At 55.3% G+C, this 23,982-nt stretch overlaps 2 protein-coding genes across 3 annotated transcripts in view; both read left to right on the top strand.

Annotated features, from left to right (window-relative positions):
- Tmem145 (transmembrane protein 145) overlaps positions 1 to 1,016 on the top strand; it is a 10,266-nt gene extending 9,250 nt beyond the window's left edge. Inside the window, exon 15 of one of the 2 annotated variants that reach the window (XM_013508683.1) lies at positions 681 to 1,016. In XM_013508683.1, coding sequence (XP_013364137.1) covers positions 681 to 761 — 81 coding nt within the window. In that variant the 3' untranslated portion in view covers positions 762 to 1,016. Of the gene's footprint in view, positions 1 to 218 lie in introns of both variants that reach the window. The other variant, XM_005412364.2, reaches the window with a different exon arrangement.
- A 706-nt stretch (positions 1,017 to 1,722) lies between these two features.
- Positions 1,723 to 23,982, top strand: part of Megf8 (multiple EGF-like-domains 8) — a 42,058-nt gene continuing 19,798 nt past the window's right edge. Inside the window, exons 1-23 of the mRNA XM_005412362.2 lie at positions 1,723 to 2,824; positions 8,757 to 8,920; positions 9,146 to 9,352; positions 10,062 to 10,242; positions 10,324 to 10,412; positions 10,946 to 11,361; positions 11,773 to 11,918; positions 12,045 to 12,167; positions 12,832 to 12,986; positions 13,262 to 13,381; positions 13,747 to 13,891; positions 13,976 to 14,139; positions 17,106 to 17,306; positions 17,715 to 17,915; positions 18,718 to 18,954; positions 19,729 to 19,847; positions 19,932 to 20,063; positions 20,155 to 20,268; positions 20,520 to 20,768; positions 21,239 to 21,438; positions 21,868 to 22,078; positions 22,174 to 22,423; positions 22,974 to 23,106. Coding sequence (XP_005412419.1) covers positions 2,638 to 2,824; positions 8,757 to 8,920; positions 9,146 to 9,352; positions 10,062 to 10,242; positions 10,324 to 10,412; positions 10,946 to 11,361; positions 11,773 to 11,918; positions 12,045 to 12,167; positions 12,832 to 12,986; positions 13,262 to 13,381; positions 13,747 to 13,891; positions 13,976 to 14,139; positions 17,106 to 17,306; positions 17,715 to 17,915; positions 18,718 to 18,954; positions 19,729 to 19,847; positions 19,932 to 20,063; positions 20,155 to 20,268; positions 20,520 to 20,768; positions 21,239 to 21,438; positions 21,868 to 22,078; positions 22,174 to 22,423; positions 22,974 to 23,106 — 4,144 coding nt within the window. The 5' untranslated portion in view covers positions 1,723 to 2,637. The remainder of the gene's footprint in view (positions 2,825 to 8,756; positions 8,921 to 9,145; positions 9,353 to 10,061; positions 10,243 to 10,323; positions 10,413 to 10,945; positions 11,362 to 11,772; positions 11,919 to 12,044; positions 12,168 to 12,831; positions 12,987 to 13,261; positions 13,382 to 13,746; positions 13,892 to 13,975; positions 14,140 to 17,105; positions 17,307 to 17,714; positions 17,916 to 18,717; positions 18,955 to 19,728; positions 19,848 to 19,931; positions 20,064 to 20,154; positions 20,269 to 20,519; positions 20,769 to 21,238; positions 21,439 to 21,867; positions 22,079 to 22,173; positions 22,424 to 22,973; positions 23,107 to 23,982) is intronic.

The following is a 23,982-nucleotide window of genomic DNA, read 5'->3' as shown; positions in this document are numbered from 1 at the left end:
GCTCCCCGGCCGCCGCCGGAGTTCGCCCGGCGCACCCCGACTCCTCCCCTCGAGTACCTGGCTCCGCTGCCCAGGCGCCCCGCCACCCACTCCTTCCCTGACTGACACGTGTGTCCATTCTTGGGGTGGTGGGGTCCTTGGGAGGGGGACGGGCCTTCGGGGCCACATCCGCCCCCCCGAGGGTCCCGGACGGCCTCTGACCCTGACCCCCCTCCCAGGCCGGGAAGCAGGTGGAGGAGACAGCGGTAGCGGCGGCGGTGGCCCCGAGGGGCCGCGTGGTGACCACGGCCGAGCCGGGCGCAGCCTCCCCGCCCCCTCCCGCTCGGTTCCCCAAGGCGGCCGACCCGGGCTGGGACGGCCCGACGCCGCCCTACCAGCCGCTCGTGCCCCCGACGGCGGCGCCGCACACCGGCTTCACCGAGTATTTCAGCATGCACACGGCCGGGGGCCCCGCACCCCCGGTCTGAGCATCCCTGCCCGCCCCTGCCTCATGGGGCGCACCGGGCCCCGGCTGGGCTCCGGACCCCCAGCCTTGTCCCGGCCCCAGGGCTCGGCCCTCCCAGGTCCCACGACCCTCCCCGCCCAACCCCAGCGCCCAGGTGGGGTGCGCTGCGTCCCGCCCCCTCCCCTCTTGTGCCAAACGGTCCCGCGGGAGCCGCTCTCCCCGTCCCCTCCCTCAGCCCCTGCCCCGAACGGCGCCGGATTCCGGGCTCCCGCTGTTCCGAGATCTTCGGCCCCCTGGCCCCCTCCGAGACCTCTGACCCCGCTGGACTCCGGACACGTATCACGACGGCCGGGATCCTGCCCGTGACTCTTCAGGACTGTGCGACCCCAAGCCACTGCTCCCGGGACGGATGTTGTGAAGCTGGTCTCTCTGAAACCCTCCCTCGGATCTGTGACTGGACCTGTGCGCTCTGCTCTTGTCTGCATTCCGGGGGCCTTTCTTTGGGTCCCTGGCAGAAAGACTTTCCCCTTCTTGCCAAAATAAAAAGGATTCGTTGAGTTTTTATCTATAACATGCCTCCTTTCATTTATTTATTTACAGACAGGGCCTCACTGTGTACTTTATCTTACTTATCTGGTACAGGGATTCGAACTCGGGACGTTGCACTTGCCAGGCAGGCACTGTGCCACTGAGCTATATCTCCGGCGCTCACTTTGTAGTTTAGACTGGACTTGAACTCACTTATGTAGCCCAGGCTGCCCTCCATCCAGCTCACGGCGATCCTTCTGCCTCAGCCTCCCAAATCCTGGGATTACAGGCGTGTGCCACCACGCCCAGTCCAACATGCTTCCTTTTATTTATTTATTTATTTACTTACTTAGTTTTTTTGAAACAGGTTTCACTATGTAGCCTGGGCTGGCCTCGAACTCATGGTCATCCTCCTGGCTCAGGCTCTCGAGTACTGGGGTTACAGGTAGGTGCCACCAATTCCGACGTTCTTTTTTTATCTTTCTTACATCTTGATGGCGCTTAGCGGCGATGTTGAGCAAGTTCGAGCTCAGGATCTCAGTATGTCCATCTGTGAAATGGTGTTTGGCCCAGAGGCAGGGGTCTAGTAACCAAACCTTTAAACTGACCCAGAATCTGGGAGCACATAAAATACCAATCCTCTAGCAGAGCTTTATAGTGCACCACCCTTTTTTTTTTTTTTTTTTAACATTCCCTTTCCCAGTCAGCGACAGAGGCGCCCTCCAGTGGCATTTTGCGTTGCTCAGCCACCAGCACAGGTTTTACCGACCCCGAGTTTGGGCTAGTGAATTCAACGCTGCGCATGCGCAAATCTCGCCCTTTTCCAGGAGGTAGCTGCTGCGCATGCGGCTGGAAACAGCTGGGCGGGGAAGTTTCCGGAAGTCTCCCTCTCCGAAGGGGTGGGGTTGGGCTCTCCGCAGTCCTCCTTGGGCCGCTCTGACCCGCAGCTCTGCAACTCGGTTCCTCTCCGCGCGTTTTTCCAGATCGGCCGCTGGGCTCCCGCCCCCTGGTCCTCCCAGCGGGTCTTCTCCGGGCCGCTCTGGCCCGACAATCCCCTATTCTCTCTGATCCAGCCTATCCGGCTCAGGAGGGAGGCACGGGTGGATGAGCAAAGGGAGTGCGCCTATGGGATCCGGGCCCAAGCGCTTGAAGAGAGGCTCCGCCCCCGGGACCCGCTCGCGCCCCGCCCCCGGCCGGAGGGGTCTACCCAGGACGGTCCGGGCCTGGCGGGTCCTGGTCCGCACCTTCTATGGAGGACCCTGCCGAGCGGTAGAGGCCTTCACCCCTGGGGACCCATCCGTCTTTAAGGTCTGTTTTGGTCTGCAGCGGCCAAAGTCTAACTGCTGGACACCGTTTATGGGGTTGGCTCCCCTATGGAAACCCGTGCCTGTAGGGGACCCCTATGGTCCCTAGGGGTCGGCTCCATCCATGACGACCCCATATACAGGGCCTTCCATGGCTTTATAGGGCCCGCCCCTCGACTTCCAGGGCCCATCAACAGCGGCCGTTCCCTTCCGAGGGACTGCGTCTCCGGGACCTCCCCGGTGTGCAAGGCCATGCTACGCCTATAGAGGTCGCATTGCATACCCTCACGCCGGTGGAGGGTCCTCCGCGGGTCTTTAAGGCCCTTCCCGTCTTAAGGGTCAGTGCAGCGGGAGTTGGGGATGGCCTTGGGTCGGGCCCTGGCCATGGCACTGGCACTGGCCTTGGCTGTGCTGGGGCCGCTGTCTTCCCTGGCCCTGGCAGGGGACTGCAAGGGGCAGCGGCAGGTGCTACGGGAGGCGCCAGGCTTCGTGACGGATGGCGCAGGCAACTACAGCGTCAATGGCAACTGCGAGTGGCTCATCGAGGGTGAGTGGGGCCGCGTGGGTCACACACTCATTCGCTAGTTCATTCATTTGTGTATTCATTCATTCAGTACATTCACAGAGCTCAGGCCTTGTCCAAGGCTTGTGCTCTAAAATGCTGGACACCCAGGACTGCAGCCAACCTGGACCCTGCCCTGGAAGTCCTGGAAGTCTGGTCGGGGAGATGTGTGCAAACCCGGTTTGACGAGTACAAACCAAAAAGAACAGTGAGGGGAATGCTGAGTAATTATTAACAACCGAGCTGGGTGTGGTGGTACACACCTGTAATCCCAGAAATCTGGGAGGCTGAAGCAGGAGGATGGTAATTTCCAGCCCAGCCTGGGCAACTGAGCATTATAGGGAGACTCTGACTTAAAATAAAAATAACAGGGGTTAGGGTGTGGCTCAGTGTGAAGTCCCCTGTGTTCAAGCCCAAGTACCACAAAACAAAACCTCTGGCTCTGAGTCCAATCACTTGGCTTAAAATTTGGGTTCCACTTCCTGCCACTTTGTGATCAAGCAAGTGACTTTCTTTCACTGAGGTTCGTCTTCCCTTATCCTGATAATAATAGTACTGACTCCTAGAGTTATTAGAATTAAATAAGGTCAGGTGTTTAACATGGCTGCAGCCTGGACCATAGTAAATGCTCAATAAATGGAAGTAGGGTTATTGTTATGTTTAAAGTACTTAGTTAAAAGCATTCATTCATTTGTTCATTTGTTATATTTGCCACTGAGACATAGCAGAAGACCAAAAGAGCCCCAGCAGTCCCTGGTGTCAGGGGTGGATTCCAGTAGGGGAGACAAACATATTAACAAGCAGGGACAGCCCAGAGTGGTCTGTGCTGGAAAAACCCCACGGGCCTGGCAGAACCCAGAGGAAGTACTTGAGCTGAGAGTGGAAGAGAGCAGAGAGGCTTTCCCAGGATGTCAGAGCTGAGCCCTAAAGGACCAAGGGAAATCAGTTAGGAACGTTCCAGAGAGAGGAAACAGGTTGTACAAAGGCCCCAGTTCTACCTTTATGGGCTCCCTGTCAAAAGGGGAGACAAGCCCATTCCCAGGGAGTAGGCAAGCCCAGAGGAAAACATCTGTCTTAGCCTGGGTCTGGCCGGGACTGGGGGCATGGGTAGGAGGGAGCAGAGGACTTTCCTGGCAAGGGGAACTGTCCATTCAAAGGCCTGGAAGCAGGGGCATGAGATGCTTTTGAGCAACTAGAAATGAAGGGTGTTGAAGCATAGAATGCCGGAAGATAACCTGCCGGCTGGAGGGTTTGGCGCTGGGAGAAGCCAGAGGGGGCAAGACTTTGTGATTTTGAGCTGAACCCTGAGAGCAATAGGGATGGAGAAGAGAAGCCCAAAGACAGTGGCAGGAAAAATCCCAGAAGGCTTCACGGCAGTGGAGGTGGGAGGTGGCCTCAAAGGAGACCGGAGAGGCCACAGGCAAAGGCCACAGGTGTGGCAGGCCTGGCTCATGCAGGGCCTCATTTGGCAGGAAGCTTTGTTTTTATCTGTGGTACTGGGGAGCTACAGAAGGTTTTTGAGCAGGGGTCAGACTTGATCTGACCTGTTTAGAAGATTGCCCTGGCTGCTTTGTGGGGTATGAATGAAGGTGAGTTTTTTGGGGTGCGTTTACCTGTCCCCAGCTTGGGAGCCGCTCTTGTCAGGCTAAGAACACAATGGAGTAAGAGCAGAATGGGAAGTGGGGGAGTATGTGGTGGGGAGTGTAAATTACCTCCTGGCTTTGAAGAGTCTCAGACTAGTTGGGAATGGGTTGGACATGACATTCAGCCCTTAGTACTACAAAGTGCTCACTGAGATGGTGCTCAGGGTTGGGGCAGAAGGAGGTACAGGGGTTCGGTGGGTAGACTTAGGGGAGGGGGAGGAATCTGTGTTATGTAGAAGGAGCCACTGCAGCTGGGTTCTGAAACATGTATAGGAGTTTTTTGGGCTGGAAAAGGAACCATCATCTGTGGAGACATGAAGGAGGCTTCTGTGTCTCAGGATCCATGTGTGGGTTTGTCTGGTCTGGCTGCACTGTAGAGTGGAGATGATGAAGGAGACAGAAGCTGGGAGAGATAGGCCTTGAATGTCATACTAAGCAGCTTAACCTTTCTGTGTGGGCTTCCGGAGAGCCCCTGGAGGATTTCAAGGTTGTTGGGTTTTTTTTTTGTCCTTTTGAGGCAGGGTTTTAATATGCAGTCCAGGCTGGCCTTGAGCTCACTTTGTAGCCCAGGTTGGCCTTGGCAGTGATCCTCCTGCCTCAGCCTCCAGAGTGGTGAGATTATAGGCGTGTGCCACCACACCTGACTCAAGATTTTTGAGCAGCAGCAGGATGTTGCTTTCAGGCTGAGGTAGGGCGCAGCAAGGAGATAGGAGAAAATTAGTTCTAAACTGGGGCAGAGGCGAAGGGGTGAGAGGTGTGGAGAGTTTAGGATGTTCGTGGAGTTTCACTAGTGAGTAACTTGGAGGTCAAGTGACTGGATGTGGAGGTGCAGGAGGAGTCTGGGAAACCTGCAGACTCCCTCTGTCTACTCCTCAGTGCTGCACCCCCCTAAGATCCAGCACCTTCCTGTATCTGTTAAAAAAAATAAGCAACCAACCCATCTGCTTTTGTACCTACCATGTGCCTATTTATCCAGCCCTCAACCTCTTAGTCTTAGCGTGGAGAGCATCCTGCTTCTGAGCAGGGTAGAGGCAGGGGGCAGGGCTTTGGGATCAGATTTCAGTTGGGAATGGTGTGGGGGTGGGTGGAAACTGGAGACCTTGAACCCAGGGAGGAACTTGGGCAGGCAGATGGTGAGCTGGTCTCCAGCAGGCACTGTACAAAGATGTCCTTGTTGTGAGTCCAGAAACAGAACTGTGTAGTTAGGTTGAGGCTGGTGAGGTTCCGGGAGGTCTGGTGGCCTGGTCCAGCTAAATGGTTCTTCTGCGTTCCTCAAACCACAGCTGGGGCTCTGTGTGTGTCGGCAGTCCCGGGGATGCTGCTCAGAGACTGAGAGAGAGCTGCCAGCTTCATAGTCTTGCTTGTATGCATTTTTTCATTCTGTCCTGCAGCATTTGCTGAGCTCTTGCTGAGCGCCAGGCGTGTGCTGGATCCACAGTGCTGGGGAGGGATTAGGCCCGGGCCCAGGCCCTGCACTGTGGGCTTCTTAGGCTGCAGGAGAGTTAGACCTAAGCACAGATGAGTCCAGCCTGGAGGAATAAAGGTTCTTGTGGGCCATGGGAACCCCAAAGAGGGGCTGCTAACCCCGCTGGGGGACATCAAGGAAGGCTTTCTGTTTTTTTTTTTTTTTGTCTTTTCTTCCGGTACCAGAAATCGAACTCACGACCTTGTGCTTGCCAGGCAGGCACTTTGCCGCTGAGCTAAATCCCCAGCCCCAAGGAAGGCTTTCTGGAGGAGGAAGGGAAGTTCCTTAGTAGGAAGGGAACATGTGTTCCAGACAGAGGTAGAAGGCCCTCGGTCCAGCCTGGCATAATGACATACCATTTTCATTTAAGTGGGTTCTCCTTTGATTTTGTTTCGTAATTCTAGCACTCTGGGAGGCTGAGGCAGGAGGATTGCAAGTTCCAGCTCAGCTTGGACAATTTAGCAACTTAATGAGAGACCCTGACTCAAAACTAAAAATTCAAACTGGGCATGGTGGCCATGTCTGTAATCCCAGCACTCAGGAGGCTAAGGCAGGAGGATTGTCATGAGTTGGAGGCCAGCCTGGGCTACACAGTGTGTTCAAGGCCTGCCTGAATTGCACAGTGAAACCCTGTCTCAAAAAACCAAAAAAATAAATAAATAAAATAAAAATTATGGAAGAATTGGAGGTATAGTTCACTGCAAAAGCCCTAGGATCAATTCCCTGGTACTTTAGGGTGAGGGGGAACCAAAAAAGGCTTTGTTCTTTTAGACCTACAAGCAGTAGGATGATGTGAGCCAAGATCAGGATCCAAGCAGCAGGCTGAGGAGCTGGATTTTCTCCCAGGGTAGTGGGGAGCCATGCAAGACTGTGGAGCAAGGAAGAGGTAGGGCCAGATAGTAAGTTGGGATGATGCCTGAGGAAACCATGTTAGAGAACCACTGGAGGGCAGACCCAGAAAGAGGTCAAAGATGAGGTAGACAAGGGCAAGGGCTGGGCAGGACACATTATTAAGCATCCTAGCTCTGTGCTAGTAGGTTAGAGCCATCATCTCATTAAATGGTCATATCAGCCTTAGTGGATGGGGAAAATTATCCCCATTTTACAGCTAAGGAAACTGAGGTACACAGGGCCCATGGAACTGTCCTGTGGTCACATAGTCAAGAGAGAGCGGTAGATGAGCATCTTTAGCACCCAGATGAGTATGCTGAGGGTCACCGAAGGGCTGGCCCAGGGTCCCTCAGCAGGTCAGGAATAGAGCTGGATCCCAGGTCTTCTAGTTTTCCCAGCCCAGAGGACTCCCCTGGGCTGCCTGCAGCAGTGTCATGAGGCCCTCTAGTGCAGGCTGTGGGAATAAGAGAACCTTCTGGAACCAAGATGTGGCAGAAAGCAAGAATAGCAACAGTGTTAAGCTCTGACTATGATGTGCTAGGCCCTGTGATAAGCACTTTATAGGCATTGTCACCTCTCACGCGATCACAGTCAGATGTCATTTGGGGCTACGGTCATCCGAGTGCCCATCTAGGCTGAGTATCTAAGGAAGTCCCTCTCAGGGCTGGCCGTTGGTCTGGCTGTCAGCTGGAAGACCTACACATGGTCTCTCCATGTGGCTTTGGCTTTTCATAGCATGACAGCTGTGTTCCCACAGGGAGCAGTCTGCAGGGCCCAGCTGAAAGCGGCAGGCTTCTTATTTCCTAATCGCAGAAATCCCAGTGTCTTTTCTGCTGCCTTGTTACTGGTAGAGGAAATCACTAAGCTCTTCCCAGGTACACAGGGAGGAAACTAGCTTACACTTTTAAATGCTAGAAGTGGCCCATAAAGTTTGCTTTTTTGTGGTGTTGGGGATAGAATCCAGGGCTTCATGCATGCTACGCAAGCACTCCGCCCCAGAGCCCTGGCCTAGAAAGTTTGTACCCAGTGCAGTACCATGATTCTGCTTTACAGGTGAGGAAACAGAGTCAGAGAGGGTAGGTGACTTGCCTGATGTTACACAGCGAGTCGCTCATCAGTGGAAGAGCTGAGGTTTGAACCCAGGCAGTCTAGCTTGAGTCTGTGTCTACAGCTGCTGCAGTAAACAGGCATGATACCCTGCGGGGAGGCAGAGAACTGTGACACTCCAGGATGAAGCCTTTGTTCAGGGAAAGGAAACAGACTTTCCCTGCAAACTGTGTTCAGTGAGGGCTAGGGAGCCTCATGCCTCTGCTCAGCCTGGGCGGTGACCATCCGGCCCGGGCCCTGACCATCGGGCCTGGGTGTATGTAAAACTCACATGTGGATAGTGCAAATGAGACATCAGGAACACTGTGCAGTCTGTGACTACTGACATGGTATCTCCTTTCTGGGCTTTACCTTCCCCATCTGAACATTGCGGGTGTTTATCTTTTTTTTTTTTTTTTTTTTAATCTTTTTGTCTTTTTCTGAGACAGGGTCTTGCTATGCAGTGCAGGCTGGCCTTGAACTTTACTGTGTAGCCCAGGCTGGCCTCAAACTCGCAGTGATCCTCCTGCCTCAGCCTCCTGAGTGCTGGGATCATAGGTGTGCGCCACCGTGCCCAGCTGTGAGGGTGCATGTATCTTGCTTGTAAAGCCGACATTGTGATTCTTTCTCTGAGCCCCTGTCCCGCTGGCTCCCACAGCTCTGACTTCACCTTGGGCTGTGAGATCGAGAGCTCCTCCAGGGCGGGGCTTAGGCCTGACTGCCTTTGCACTTCCACGTCCCTGGAGCTTGGCATGGTGTGGGTGGGTGGGCTGCATGGCTGACTGGGGAGACGACCCATATTCGAGCCTGACCCCTCAATGCTCACTCCCAGCCCCAAGTCCCCAGCACCGGATCCTGCTGGACTTCCTCTTCCTGGACACAGAATGCACATATGACTACCTGTTTGTGTATGACGGTGACTCCCCCAGAGGCCCGCTGCTTGCCAGTCTGAGCGGGAGCACCCGTCCACCACCCATTGAGGCTTCCTCAGGCAAGGTGAGTGGGACAGGGGCTGTGGGACTGGCTGGAGGGTCTAGCAGGGCCTGGTGTAGACAGGGGCGGAGACACTGAGAGTAACAAGAGACCAGAGGGGCAGAAAGGTAGGCAGAGGGAGCCACAGAGAAGGGACAAAGGAAGATAGAAAGCCTCCAAGGCAGTGGGATTCCAGGCACCCTGGTGGTGGGTCACCTTCCCAGTCTGCCCCTGCCCTTGTGCCTACAGATGCTGCTGCACCTCTTCAGCGATGCCAACTACAACCTGCTAGGCTTCAATGCCTCCTTCCGCTTTTCTCTGTGCCCGGGGGGCTGCCAGAACCATGGGCAGTGCCAGCCTCCAGGAGTGTGTGCCTGTGAGCCAGGCTGGGGCGGCCCCGACTGTGGCCTGCAGGAGTGCTTGGCCTACTGTGGCAGCCATGGCACTTGTGCCTCGGTGAGCTGTCCCTGTCCCTTGCCCCCCTGGGGCCCGGGTCTGTGAGCACACCTTGCCACTCCAGCTTCTGAGACAGGCCCTGGTTCCTCCCTGAAACTGCCCCTCCAGTGGCATTCTCTCCTCCTAGGTCCCACCCGGAGAAGATCCTCTCCTTCCAGACCCTGCCCTAACCTGTGACTCCAGCCTCACCTCTCCGCTGCCTGCAGCTCATCCCTCCTGCTCTGTCCTCGTCCACACCCCTCGTTCTCCTGGGGGCACTGCCAACCCCGCTCCCTCCTGCCGGGTCACCTTGTGTGGCCTCGGGCCTCTTGACATGACTCTGTGCTGTTGCACTAACCTTACTTGAGCTGTATACCCCTAGTTTGCCATCTGGATCTCACTTTGAGCCCTCCCTGCCTTGAGCTCCCTGATTTGAGCCCTTTCTGCCCAGGCTGAACACTGATCTCAGTCTTTCCCTTTTTCTTTGTTCCACCTCCCCACCTCCCTTTGGCTGTGTTTCTCTGTTCCCTATTTCTCTCCCTTTGTCCATCTGCCTGTCTCCTTCCTGTCTTTCTCTGTCTGTCCTCTTGCCCTTCTCGTTCTCCATTCTCTCCCTTCCTGTATGTCTGTCTCTACCCTTCTTGCCCTGTCTGTCTCGCTCTGGCTGTATTTCTCTCTGTGTGTTCCCTCTGTCTCTCTGTCCATATCTTTATATCCTGTTTTCCCGTAGCCCCTGGGACCTTGCCGCTGCGAACCTGGCTTCCTGGGACGTGCCTGTGACCTGCATCTGTGGGAGAACCAGGGGGCTGGCTGGTGGCACAACGTGAGTGCTGGGGACCCTGCCTTCTCTGCTCGAATTGGGGCGGCTGGTGCCTTCCTCTCTCCACCAGGACTGCTGGCTGTTTTTGGAGGTAAGCAGGTGGGGTGGATGTGTAGTGTCTGGAGGCCTGGCTGCCTATGGCCGGGGCTTAAGATCACGCACCCGTCCACAGGCCAGGACCTCAACAAGGCCCTGGGTGACCTTGTCCTGTACAACTTCTCTGCCAACACCTGGGAGCACTGGGACCTGAGTCCTGCTCCGGTATGGACCCCACCTCTGTCCTGTCTTGTCCCTCCTCAGGCCCAGCTGGGGGCGACCACCATTGTCCCAGTCTCCTCCCTACCCGCTACCCCAGCAGCATAGTTTGGTAGGGGAACCTACCTCTCCCTGCTTCTGCCTTTGTTTGCTCAGATTTCCTTTTCTTGCTTTTTTTTCCCCATACCATTTACCTTTTTGTGTGTTGCCTGTGTGTTTCTCGTCAATTTGTCTGTCTGACGCTTGGTCTTTTGTTCTCACTTCATCTCTGTATCTCGCTCGCTCTGGGCCTGTTTCTCTCTTTTCTTTGTCATTTCTCCTCCTATTTCTGTTTCCCTGCTCCTCCCTCTCTTACTGTGTTTCTTTGTCTCACCTGTGTTCCTCCGCCATGTCTCTTTGTGTGTCTGTCTCTCTTCTCTCTTTGTTCATCTCTGTGTCTCTCTCACTGTCTGCTCATCTGTCTCCGCGTCTCTCTGGCCATGTTTGGCTGTGGCTCTGCCTCTTGCCATCCCCATCTCTGTCTCTTCTCTTCTTCACAGGCTGCCCGTCACTCCCACGTGTCTGTGGCCTGGGCTGGCTCCCTGGTGCTGATGGGTGGTGAGTTGGCCAATGGCTCACTCACCAATGACGTGTGGGCCTTCAGCCCACTGGGTGGGGGCCGCTGGGAGCTTCTGGCACCAGCTGCCTCCAGCTCCTCAGGGCCTCCAGGCCTGGCAGGTCATGCAGCTGCCCTGGTGGATGACATCTGGCTCTATGTGTCCGGTGGCCGCACCCAGCATGACCTCTTCTCCTCCGGCCTCTTCCGTTTCCGCCTTGGCGGCACTAGCAGGGGCTATTGGGAGCAGGTGATCCCAGCGGGTGGGCGCCCCCCTGCTGCCACTGGTCACTCCATGGTGTTCCACGCTCCATCCCGTGCCCTGCTGGTCCATGGTGGACACCGGCCCTCCACTGCTCGGTGAGTGACCTGTCCTACCACCCCAGTCCCTCAGGGCCAGGCTGGCCCAGCTCCCTGCCAACTTCAAGACTTTGCCCAGTAACAGACTCCTGTGGTCATTCAGTCGCTCCTCTCTTCCTTCCCTTGTCATTCACGCATCTTCTTACTCCTTACCCTTTGTTCAGTTTCTCGATCATTACCTTCCTGCACATTCCCACGCATTCATCCGCCTGTTACACCCTTGCCAGATTACACAGGTAACTCAGAGATGAGTTAGACTGGGCTCTGCCCGCTGGGAGTGTCTAGTTATGAGGGGACATAGACCTGGCTGTGGCTGGTCTGTGCCCTGGGTCATCACATGGCCTGTGGAGCCCAGAGGAGGGAAAGAAGCCCTAGCGCTCCCCTGAGTCCCTGCTCTGCCCCTTCCTGTAGGTTCTCTGTTCGGGTGAACTCCACTGAGCTCTTCCACGTGGACCGACGTGTGTGGACGACCCTGAAGGGTCGGGATGGGCTTCAGGGACCACGGGAGCGAGCCTTCCACACGGCCAGTGTGCTGGGCAACTACATGGTGGTCTATGGTGAGGAGGTTTTTGGTCCTCCCTGCCTGCCTGCCAGGGATCCAAGTCAAACCTGAGCTGAGCTCCCCACGTGGGCGTCCCCACCTCCTCAGTCTTCCCAGCTGTGCCCCTTTTCTCCTTTCCCAGGCGGCAACGTGCATACCCACTACCAGGAGGAAAAGTGCTACGAAGACGGCATCTTCTTCTACCACCTTGGCTGCCATCAGTGGGTGTCGGGGGCTGAGCTTGCTCCCCCAGGAACCCCTGAGGGTAAGCGGCTCTTTTGTTTCCCCGAGGATCCCACCTTCCCTCATAGTGAATCTGGGCTTGAGCTGCGTCTGTCCCTCCTGGGTGAGCCATACATCCTTGAATGTGTCTTGGGGACTGATGGGCCTAGCCCGAGGCCTTATCTACAAGGGGCAGGGAGAGATCCATTCAGGTCTTTTGGCCTCGGAGTGGTAGGAAAATCAGGGGCCTTCACTAGAGAGGAGGTTGGTGCCGGGCAGACAGAGACGGGTGAGACCTAGGCAGCCCTGTGGGGGGCTGGTGAGATGGTGGTTCCATTTACAGAAGAACAGACCAAGATTCAGAGAAGTTGAATTTCTTGCCCAGCCAGTAACTGTTCCAAGGAGTGATAGACTCAGGATTTGGACCCAAGTCTTTCTGACCCCAGAGATCATTCTCTGTCTGAAAGATGATTTGGGCAGGAGTGTTGGGGCCTCGTTGGTATTAGGGAGGACGGGGAATTACAGTCTGTGCAGGGCTGGGTGGCTGGGAGGATTTCCTTGGTCAGGTAGGACTGGAGCAGCAACAAGAAGGCTGGGCAGAGAGACTCGGGAGAGTCGGGTAGCTTCCTGGCAGGAGAGACATGAAGGTGGAGGAGAGGGACCGGGGATCTGACGTTCTGGGGTGGGCGGGGTCTGTATTCTCCTAGGGCGAGCAGCGCCTCCCAGCGGCCGGTACTCACATGTGGCAGCTGTGCTTGGTGGCAGTGTCCTGCTGGTGGCTGGGGGGTATAGTGGCCGGCCTCGTGGGGACTTGATGGCTTACAAGGTGCCCCCCTTCGTGTTCCAGGCACCTGCCCCAGATGTGAGCACTGGGATGATAGGGCGAGGGTGGTCAGGGAGGAGGTGTCGTGGTTCCCACAGGAGAGGGAGAAGGTGGGAAAGGGGTGTCTAGGAGAACAGGGTCCCTAGGGCCATGAGAGGAAGGAAAGAGGTCCCTTGGTTGAGGGAAGGAGAGATAGAGGGTTCCTGGGACTGAGGCAGGAATGGCTGGGGTTTCAGGTGCTGAGCATTTAGGGTTCCCCGGGGGAGCAAAGAGAGTGGGTAAGGAGCCTCCTGTGTCCCCTCGTCTCCCTGCAGTACCACCTGGACTACTGCTCCATGTACACGGACCACAGTGTCTGCTCCCGAGACCCTGAATGCAGTTGGTGTCAGGGGGCCTGCCAAGCTGCACCCCCTCCCGGGACCCCCTCAGGGGCTGTGAGTGATTACCCTGGACGCTTTGTCCCCTAGTGCAGACACCTGCCCTCAGCCTCTGCCCAAACTGAGTGGTCAAGGACTTTCTCCCAGTCGGGAGACATCCTTTTGCCCTCGGGACCCTTGTTCCTGCTGCCCAGCTGCTGATCCCTGAACTCTCCACTCCCTCTTCCTCCAGCTGGATCCTTTTGAGCTTATGCCCCGTCCCTGGATCCTCCAGCTTCTGTCCTCGATCTGCCACATTCCCTCGCTGCTTTCAACCCCATTCTCCAGTTTGTTGGCCTGTGCCACCCCAGGACCCCTGTGTCAGCCTTCCCAGAGTCCCTTGAGTCCCGGCAGACAGTGAACCCTGTCACCTCTCTTTGCAGTGTCTGGCTGCCAGTTGTCTGGGCCTGGGCCGCCTCCTGGGTGACTGCCAGGCATGCCTGGCCTTCAGCAGCCCCGCAGCCCCTCCCCGGGGGCCTGGTGCCCTGGGCTGGTGTGTGCACAATGAGAGCTGCCTCCCTCGGCCTGGTGAGTGTCCAGTGGCAGTGGGGGTGGGGTGGCAACCGAACACCCTGCACTCACCCCCCCCCACCCGTGCCCCTGTCCTTGCAGAGCAGGCCCGCTGCCGAGGGGAGCAGATCTCAGGCACCGTGGGCTGGTGGGGGCCAGTGCCTGTCTTCGTCACGTCCCTGGAGGCCTGTGTTACCCAGAGCTTCCTGCCTGGCCTGCACCTGCTCACCTTCCAGCAGCCACCGAATGCCTCCCAGCCTGACAAGGTGGGCAGCCAGAGGGGCCAGGTGGGGAATTGATGGTTGTGAGCCTGGCATTTGCCTTTTTCAAATGGATTTTGTTTGTGGTGCTGGGCATCAACTCGTGGCCCAAACGTGCTGAATTTGCACTCTGAGCTACACCCCAGTCCTAAATGGGTCCTTATCACTTTTGTGTTTACCCTAAAAGTCTTGCTTTCCAGGTTCTGATTTATCATACAGACTTAGACATATGCACGTGTGCATGTGTGTATGTGTATGCATGTGTGTGTATGTGCGTGTATAAGTATATATATTTTTGGTAGTGCTTGGGAATTAAACATAGGTCTTCCAGTATGCTAAGCAAGTACTCTACCACTGAGCTACAGCCTCAGCTAAAAACTCTTTTTTTTTTTCCCAGCACTGGGGATTGAATCCAGGCTCTTGCTTATGCTAGGCTAGTGTTGTACCACTAAATTATATCCCTAGCTCTAAGATTTTTTTTTTTAATCTGGCAAAATACACATAAAATTTATGATAAGTGACAATACCACATTTATTATACTGTTAGTTTATTATTCTGTAACTGTCTAGTTACAGAATATTTTTGTTTTGTTTTTGAGACAGATTCTTCTGTATATACCAAGTCAGGCTTGAATTCGCTATGTAGACCAGGCTGGCCTTGAACTCGTGGTGATCCTCCTGTCTCAGGCTCCTAAGGGATTAGAGGTGTGCACCGCTACACCCAGCTTACAGAATATTTTTATCATCTCCTAAAGCAGCCCTAGACTTATTTTTCCCTGTTCCCCAAGTCTCTTCCATCTCTGGCAACTACTGGATTTGCCAACTCTGGACATTTAATGTAAATGGAATTATATTATGTGACCTTTTCTCTCTGGCTTTTTTCATTTAGCATAATGTCTTTAAGGCTAATCCATGCTGTGACTCAAAAGAACTTCACTCCTTTTTATGGTGGATAATATGCTATTGTATAGATGTTCTATATTTTGTTTATCCATTCATCAGCCAATGTTTGTTTAGATTGTGTACACCTTTTGGCTATTGTGAATAGTGTTGTTATGAACATTTGTGTATAATTTTTTTTTTTTTTTTTTTTTTGGTCTTTTTGAGACTGGGTTTCACTATGCCGTTCAGGCTGGCCTTGAACTCATTTTGTAGCCCATGCTGGCCTCAAACTGGAAGTGAGTTTGAGGCCTCCTGTCTCAGTCTCCTGAGTGCTGGGGTTACAGGTGTGTGCTACCATGCCAGGCACAGATTTGTGTTTGAACACTTGTTTTCAATTTTTTTTTTCATTCCTAAGGAATGGAGCCAAGGCCTTTACACTGACCTATATCTCTATCCCTTTCTGAAAATAATTTTTTATTTTGATACAGGGTCTTGCTAAGTTGCCCAGGCTGGGTTCAAACTTGGGATCCTCCTGTCTCAGCCTCCCAGAGTGTTGGGATTATAGGTATGCGCCATCATGCCTGGCCTATTTTCAATTTTTGTAGGTATATATAGTACCTAAGTATGAAATTGCTGGGTCATACTGTAATTCTACATTTAACTTATTAGAAGAATCACCAAACTTTTCCACAGTGGCTCTGTATTGACTTTTTTTTTGTCTTTTTGAGACAGGGTCTTGCTATGCAGTTCAGTCTGGCCTTGAGCTCATTTTTTAGCCCAGGCTGGTCTCTAACTTGCAACGGATCCTCCTGCCTCAGCCTCCCGAGTGCTGGGATTACAGGTGTGTGCCACCACGCCTGACTATATTGATTTTTAAAATGGAAAATAATTCACACGTTCAAAAACTACAGTGATTCACAAGTTATATCATGTACAGGTACAAATTCCCTATGATGAATGTGATCATTATGTATACCTAAAATGTGCCAATAAACTGAATGAATTAAAAAAAACCTATAATGATTCAAAAAGTGGTTGGGTTATAAATCTCTCCCATCTACCTTACTTTTTTTTTGTCTTTTTGAGACAGGGTCTCACTGTGCAGTTCAGGCTGGCCTTGAGCTCACTTTGTAGCCGAGGCTGGTCTCGAACTCACAGTGAACCTCCTGCCTCAGCCTCCCAAGTGCTGGGATTACAGGCATGTGCCACCACGCCTGACCTACCTCACTTCTTACTCCTGCAGTGGTCCAGGACAGTCTAGTTCCAGCTTTCCCCAACTCAAGACCACTAGAACTCTCTGGAAGATTTTTTTTTACATCCTTTTAGAGTCTACTTTCAAATCCAAGTAAATATGAATTTTATTATTTTTCTTTTTTGCACAAAAAGTAGTATAATTTACTCTCTATTACCACTTCCTGACAAGCTTTCCTGTAACAGAATTTAGGAAATACTTTACTCTTCTTTTTTTTTTTTGAGATGAGGTTTTGTGTTGTCCAGTCTGATCTTGAATTCTTGTGCTCAGGTGATACTCCTGCCTCAGCCTCCTGAGTATCGGGGTTGACAGAAGTGTGCCAGTTTGCCAGGCTTTTTTATGGCTGTGTCATATTCCATTTACATTCAAATGCCATAGTTTTGCTGCAGTTTATTTAAATAGTTTCCCAGTGCTCATTACTTGGGTTATTCCATTCTTCTGCTATTATAAAGTCACATACTAGGAATTCTGGATTATGCTTGTCACTTGGGACATTGGGCCTCGGCTTGGAAGGGCTTAGGTGGAAAGGTAGTAAGTTAGGGAATAAGATACCAAAGTTCTGGAGTTTTACTGTAACTTGGAGAAGAGCGGGGCAGGGGCTCAAGGTGGGCTCTCGGACCCTCCCATCTGTTGTCTGAATTTGAGTCCTAACTCTTCCCCAAGAGGGACAGCCTCTGTCTAACCTCTGCCCTGTGCCTCAGTTTCTCATTGAGTGAATGAAGAAGGAGGTTGGGTTGAGGTTGGGTCTTCTCCGGCTCAGATGTGGCCTGGAGAACGAGGTGCCGTGGGGACCATGCAGAAAGGGCCTCAAGCATAAACTCCATCCCCGCTGGCACAGGTCTCCATTGTCCGCAGTACAACCATCACCCTCACGCCCAGTCCCGAGACAGACGTGTCTTTGGTCTACCGAGGCTTCATCCACCCACTGTTGCCAGGCGGGCCGGGCGGGCCAGGGGCCGAGGATGTGGCCGTGTGGGCCCGGGCCCAGCGCCTGCACGTCCTGGCCCGGATGGCCCGTGGCCCCGACACGGAGAACATGGTGAGGGAGCCGGGGACACTTGGGCTTGTGTTTGGTAAATACCCGGGTGGGGATGTACAGGGCATGTGCCGTGACGCGAAGGTTGAAGGGGAAGACTGGGGAGGAGCCAGAGGTGTGGGATGCGTCCTTAGAGGATCAGGAGAGCCCTGGGGTTTTCATCTGCAAGCCCATTTGGTGAATTCTGGCAATTTGGAAGAAAAAAGGCAGATGTGAGTCAGCAAGCCAGGCTCCCTGGGAGAGGAGGTGAGCCTCTGGGGGGTTGGGGTGACTTGGAGGTTTCCGGAGTGTGTGGACCTCTTGAGGCCCTCTCCCCTTTCCCAGGAGGTAGAGGGTTGCGGAATTTTGGGGATCTGAGGAAGGAGTTTGGGCAGTTCTGAGGGCCCGGTCTGTCTCTCCCCTCTACCCCAGGAGGAGGTGGGGCGCTGGGTGGCTCAGCAGGAGAAGGAGACGAGGCGGCTGCAGCGCCCTGGGTCCGCTCGCCTCTTCCCACTGCCTGGGCGAGGCCACAAGTACGCAGTGGAGATCCGGGGACAGCTCAATGGCTCGGCAGGCCCTGGACACAGCGAGCTCACTTTGCTGTGGGATCGGACGGGTGTCCCAGGCGGCAGCGTGAGTGCCCAATCTAGCCCCTGACCCTCTCCCCAGGCCCTGGCCTTCTGAGCCCCAGGCCACAAACTAACTGTGACTCTTCCCTTTGAGCTCTGGACCGTACCTTAAACTCTATATCTCAACCTCTGGCTCCAGATTCTGAACCTATTCCAAATTTTTATTTATCTTTCTTCTTATCTGCTGTCTTCTGTCTGTCTATCCATCCATCCATCCACCTATCCATCTGTCTTTCTGTTTTTTTTGTTTGTTTGTCTTTCCATTTTTTTGTGGTGCCAGGGATGAAACCCAGGGCCTCACACACACATGGTTAATACCTTGGTACATGAACGCTTCTGTTTGCAAACAGTTTGATGTGCAGACAAGTGTGTGGCAAAATTTTGCTTTCATTTGCAAGCTCTGCTTTGGGTGACAAACGTGACTACGGCCATCTACTTCATACAAACACAAAGGCAGCCACCTTCCCCAAAGTCATACAATGAATTAAGTTCATAAACTGAGGCACCACTGTATGCTAGGCAAACAATATCACTGAGCTGCTCCCGAGCCCTGGCCCTGTATTCTGACCCCCATCTGCATCTTAGGCTCTGCCTGCCTGATCCCTGCATTCCATACTTTGACCTCTAGTCTCTAGTTTCCCTTCCAACCCTGATCTCTCTGTTTTATGATGTCCTAAATCCTGCCTTGTTATGTGCTTCATTTGCAATCTGGTCTCCAAACCCTAACCCTTAGCTCTAGTCATAGGCTCTAAATTCTGACCCCCACCCCAGAGGCTGACTCCTGACCCTCCTGTGCCTGCCTCCAGGAGATCTCCTTCTTCTTCCTGGAGCCCTACCGCTCCTCTGCATGCACCTCCTATTCCTCCTGCCTCGGCTGCCTGGCGGACCAAGGTTGTGGCTGGTGCCTGAGCAGTGCCACCTGCCACCTGCGCCAAGGTGGGGCCCACTGTGAGGACAGTAGAGCAGGCGGGTCCCTGCTGGTGCTGGTGCCTGCGCTTTGCCCACTCTGCGAGGAGCATCGAGACTGCCACGCCTGTACCCAGGTGCTTCCCTGGTCACAGCTTATGGAGGTGGAGGTGGGGTCTCAACATAAAAGCAGCCAGGATAGGTGACAAGAAGGGCCCCTTAGAACTGGCGGGGCAGCCCGGGAGCCCTGGCGGGGTGTGGAGGGAGGGCAGCTAGGGCTGTGTCCTGAGGCTGCAGGCACACATGGGATGGGGAAAGGAGGAAATGGCACAGGAAAGATGGGCTCCTGGGGGCCAGGAAATGCCCTCTTGCAAGGCCCAGAAAGTGCCAGAGTCCCAGAGTAGATCTTGAGGCCTACCAGCTCCAGTGTATCCTCCACTGCACCCGCTTTCCCTGCGAGGGTTTACTCCCTTGACTGGCAGACATAATGGTCCAGGCTTTCATTTCCCCACTGAGCCACAAGGGGAGAGAGCCTTTTCATTTCTGCCCCGACCCCTCCTTACAGTTCAGCAGAAACCCCCAAATTGTGTTTCACTGGCCCCTGCTGGGTCTTGTGAAGGCTCCTGGTTGTCACTGGGGTTGGGAGTGAGTGTGGTCTTTGTCCGGCTCTGGATCCCAGGGATCCCCCCACTCCCCCCCCCCGTCTCCCCTGTCCCCACAGAGGGGAGCCGCTGCACAAAGAAGGGTGGGTACTGGGCACACAGCACAGATGTGTGTGGTACAGGGGAAAGTGCCAAGGCTGGCGGCTGGAGAGGGAGGGGTTCGCGGGGGTGGACTGTGAAGGGCAGGCACTGGGGGCCCAAGGGAGGGGCCCAAGCTGGGCTCTGACTCCTTGTCCAACCTGCCCCCAGGACCCCTTCTGCGAGTGGCATCAGAGCATCAGCCGTAAAGGGGACGCGGCGTGCAGCCGGCGGGGCCGGGGGCGGGGTGCCCTGAAGAGCCCAGAGGAGTGTCCCCCGCTCTGCAGCCGGTGAGCCTGGCTGCGCCCAGAAGTGGGTGGCAGGCGGGCATGGGGCTGGGGCTGGAGTGACGAGGCCCCTGCTCCCATGCCCAGGCGTCTGACCTGCGAGGACTGCCTGGCCAACTCCAGCCAGTGTGCCTGGTGCCAGTCCACCCACACCTGCTTCCTCTTTGCCGCCTACCTAGCCCGGTACCCGCACGGGGGCTGCCGCGGCTGGGACGACAGGTGCGGTCCTGGGGGCGGTGCGGATGGAATGGGAGTTTCGGCCGGCCGAGGGGGCCAGGCTCCAACACCCCACACACCTGTTGCCCCACAGTGTGCACTCTGAGCCACGGTGCCGAAGCTGCGATGGCTTCCTGACCTGCCATGAGTGTCTGCAGAGCCACGAGTGTGGCTGGTGCGGCAATGAGGACAACCCCACCCTGGGCCGGTGAGGCGCTGGCTGGCGGGGCTGGCGGGGGCACTCCCTTCTCTGTGATTCTAACGACCTCTTTCTCTGCCTCTTTGCCCTGCCCGGTCCCGTGCTGCCTGTCCTTTTCCTTACCATCTCATCTCCTCTCTGCTTTCCCGTTTTCTCTTGCCTTTCTTTTTTCCTTTCTCCTTGTGTTTCTGTCTTTCCTGTCTCCCTGTCTCTGTATCTCCTCTTTCCTGTGTCTGTACCCTCCCCGCCCCACCCCCCAGATGCCTACAGGGGGACTTCTCAGGGCCCCTGGGTGGGGGTAACTGCTCTTTGTGGGTGGGGGAGGGCCTAGGGCTGCCTGTGGCCCTCCCTGCCCGCTGGGCTTATGCCCGATGTCCAGATGTGGATGAGTGTCGCCTGGGCCTTGCACGGTGTCATCCGAGGGCAACCTGCCTGAACACACCGCTCAGTTACGAGTGTCAGTGCCAGCGAGGCTACCAGGGTGACGGCATCACGCACTGCAATCGCACGTGAGTGGAGCATGGGTGGCTGTGGAGGTGTCACCCCGGGATGGGAGCTTGAGAGGGAGGAATCCATCATGGTGCCGGGCTTCCTCTTGTGGAACCAGCATCCCCACCTAGCCTCGGGTTTGCACCTGGCAGATTAGGACCTCCTTTGGGTGGCAGGTCCCCATGGTTGCTAGTTACCTTGGAAAGGGGACACTCACAAACTGTGGGCCGGGAGTTTTCAGCATCGCTGTGGAGGTGGAGGAAGACCCAGGTGAGAGGGGGTTTTCACAGTGGTGATAGGTGGTTGCCATGGAGACAGGCACTTGCACCTGTGATGGAGTTACCGTGGAGACAGGTTCACCCACACAGCCAAGAACCTGTGGAAGCGGGCAACCCCCTATGATGGCGTGGTAGTGGGTGGAGAGGGATGGGGATGTTCAGGGCATCTCAGGCCTGCCCAGCCCTTTCCCCATCCCTCCATGATCCCTCAGGTGCCTGGAAGACTGTGGTCACGGTGTGTGCAGTGGCGCCCCAGACTTCACCTGCGTGTGTGAGCTGGGCTGGACATCTGACCTGCCCCCACCCACGCCTGCCCCTGGACCCCCTGCTCCCCGCTGCTCCCGAGACTGCGGCTGCAACTTCCACAGCCACTGCCGCAAGCGGGGGCCTGGGTTCTGCGACGAGTGCCAGGGTGAGCAGCCATTATCCCCAGTGCCCACGGTGGGCCTTGACGCACCCGCCCTGCCTTTCTTGTGGTGATGCCCGAGACTGAAATCAGGGCCTCACGCATGCTAGGCACGTAGCTCACCCAGCCCCTGCCTCTCTTCCTGGGGTTCCCGATTTCTCTTCTCTGAGTAGGTTTTGGTCTCCCCTCGTGCAGCGCTGAGTCCCCTTGCTCCTTTCCTTGCCCCTGAGCCAAGCAGGTTTCAGTGCCACCAGCTCTGTGCCTGAGCCTCAGTCCCCACCTTGGAACCTGCTATTTCTGCCAGTCCCGTCCCTGGTTTCACTCCCTGGAAGCAGCAGGGGCTGGGGTGCGGGTCAGGGCTCAGCTGACCCAGTTAGTCTGGGCCCTATCCTGCCCTCGCCCCTGACTGTGTCCTGCTTACTGGGGCCTCCACAGACTGGACGTGGGGGGAGCACTGCGAACGGTGCCGGCCTGGCAGCTATGGCAATGCCACGGGCTCAGGTGGCTGCAGACCCTGTCAGTGCAACGGACATGGGGACCCGCGCCACGGCCATTGTGACAACCTCAGTGGGCTGTGCTTCTGCCAGGACCACACTGAGGGGGCCCACTGCCAGCTCTGCTCCCCAGGCTACTATGGCGATCCCAGGTAAGCCAAAGAGCCAGCAGGGCTTCGTAGGGTGGGCTTAGGGACATGGTGGGCTGGGGCAGGACTGGTCTGACGCTGGTCCTCTGTCTTCCCAGGGCCGGTGGCTCCTGTTTCCGGGAGTGTGGGGGTCGTGCCCTCCTCACCAACGTGTCCTCAGTGGCTCTGGGGTCCCGCCGGTTTGGAGGTCTGCTGCCTCCAGGTGGCGGGGCAGCCAGAGCCGGGCCTGGCCTGTCGTATTGTGTATGGGTTGTGTCAGCCACTGAGGAGCTACAGCCTTGTGCTCCTGGGACCCTCTGTCCCCCACTCACCCTTACCTTCTCCCCTGACAGCAGCACGCCCTGCACGGTGAGCACTGAAGGGTCTAGGATTCAGGCTTTCAAGGCAGAACCAAGCCCTCCTCCCCCGCCCAAATCTGGATTTCCAGACAGACTCTGACCTTCATGTCTCTTTTTTTCACCCTTCAGATCCCAAACTCTATTTTTTTTTTTTTTTTTTTAAATTTTAAAATAACCATACTCTATTCTCGAGCTGCCCAGTGATTAGTTCCTAAGCCTGTAGACACTTTGATTTCCCAGTTTACTTCCTAATTCCTAAATGTCCATCCCCCATTCTCTAAGCCCTCAAACTCCACTTCCCTAGCCCAGGAATAGTAACTTCTTATACCTGATGTGCCAGGTGATTGGTGGTAGCTGCCAGGGGCTGTGTATTGAGAAAGAGGTTCAGTGTAAGAGTGCCTGATTGATTAGCCATGTCTGCTTTGAGCATAGGAGGGAGAGTGGTGGCTTCCATGCCACGGTTTGACCATCTGTCTGCTTAAGAAGCTTCTTCCCAGATCCTAGGTGCCCCCCTTTCTTGTCCACATTGTCCCCTAATCTTTGACTCTATACCCTTCCAGTTGAGCTATGTCCTGGCTTTTGATGGATTCCCACGCTTCCTGGACACTGGTGTTGTACAGTCAGACCGGAGCCTCATAGCTGCCTTCTGTGGCCAGCGGCGGGACAGGCCCCTTACCGTACAAGCCCTGTCTGGTATGGGGGCTGGGGGCAGTGGGACCTCTGTCCTGGCTTTGTATCCCTTGGCCCTGCACTTGTCATCTGCTTGGGCTGGGGACCCAGGCTTGCAAGGTGGTGCAGTCCCTGGCGGGGATGATGAAGCTGTTGTCCGTCTCTGGGCTGTCAGTTTCCGCAGCTGAGAGGGGAATGGGAATTCGCTAGCTGAGCTGGTTCTGGAGGGAAGCACTGTGCAGGGCACGTTTTTGGGGCAGGTAGAATGTGAGAGTCCCTTACTGTCTGTTTAGTGTAGTGTAGTGGTTTTCAGTCGGGGATGGTTTTGTGCCTTAGGGGACATTTGGTGATATCTGGAGTCATTTTGACCCCCGTGATTAGGGGTACGACTGAGATCTATCATGCACACACCGGGTGAGGCCGTGCTCTCTGCGTTACACCAGACAGCCTCCACAGCAGAGCTACTGCCCCAGGCACCCCCAACAGGCGTAGTGTTGAGAGGTTGAGAAACCCCACTGAGTGGATGGAGATGGGTAGAAAGGCGGTGGAAGGGCCAGCGTTTGGAAACACTTTTCTTCTTCCTGTGAATCAGAGCACTAAAGCTGGAAACAAAGGGGCAGATCATAACTGCCCTGCTGGAGACTGCACGAACCCCAGGCCCACAGCGAGCCCTAGGACTGAGGGGACTTGTCATCACTCAGCAGACGTTTCTTGAGCGCCTACACTGAGCTGGCCTTAGCTAGACACGGGGGCACGGTAGTGAACAAGGGACACAGATGCTACCCTCACGCACTCGGGGAGGCGAGGGGGCAAACTGCAGGGAACAAAGCAGTGGACTCTGAATAGTTGCTCTTCTGTGGAGGCGCAGGCATCTGGCCTTGCCTGGAGGCCAGGCAGCTG

The sequence above is a fragment of the Chinchilla lanigera genome, unplaced genomic scaffold (assembly GCF_000276665.1).
Source record: "Chinchilla lanigera isolate Chin_1 unplaced genomic scaffold, ChiLan1.0 scaffold00154, whole genome shotgun sequence".
Lineage (NCBI taxonomy): Eukaryota > Metazoa > Chordata > Mammalia > Rodentia > Chinchillidae > Chinchilla > Chinchilla lanigera.
Note: the sequence above shows the minus strand (reverse complement) of the source record. Positions and strands in the feature narration are given on the sequence as shown.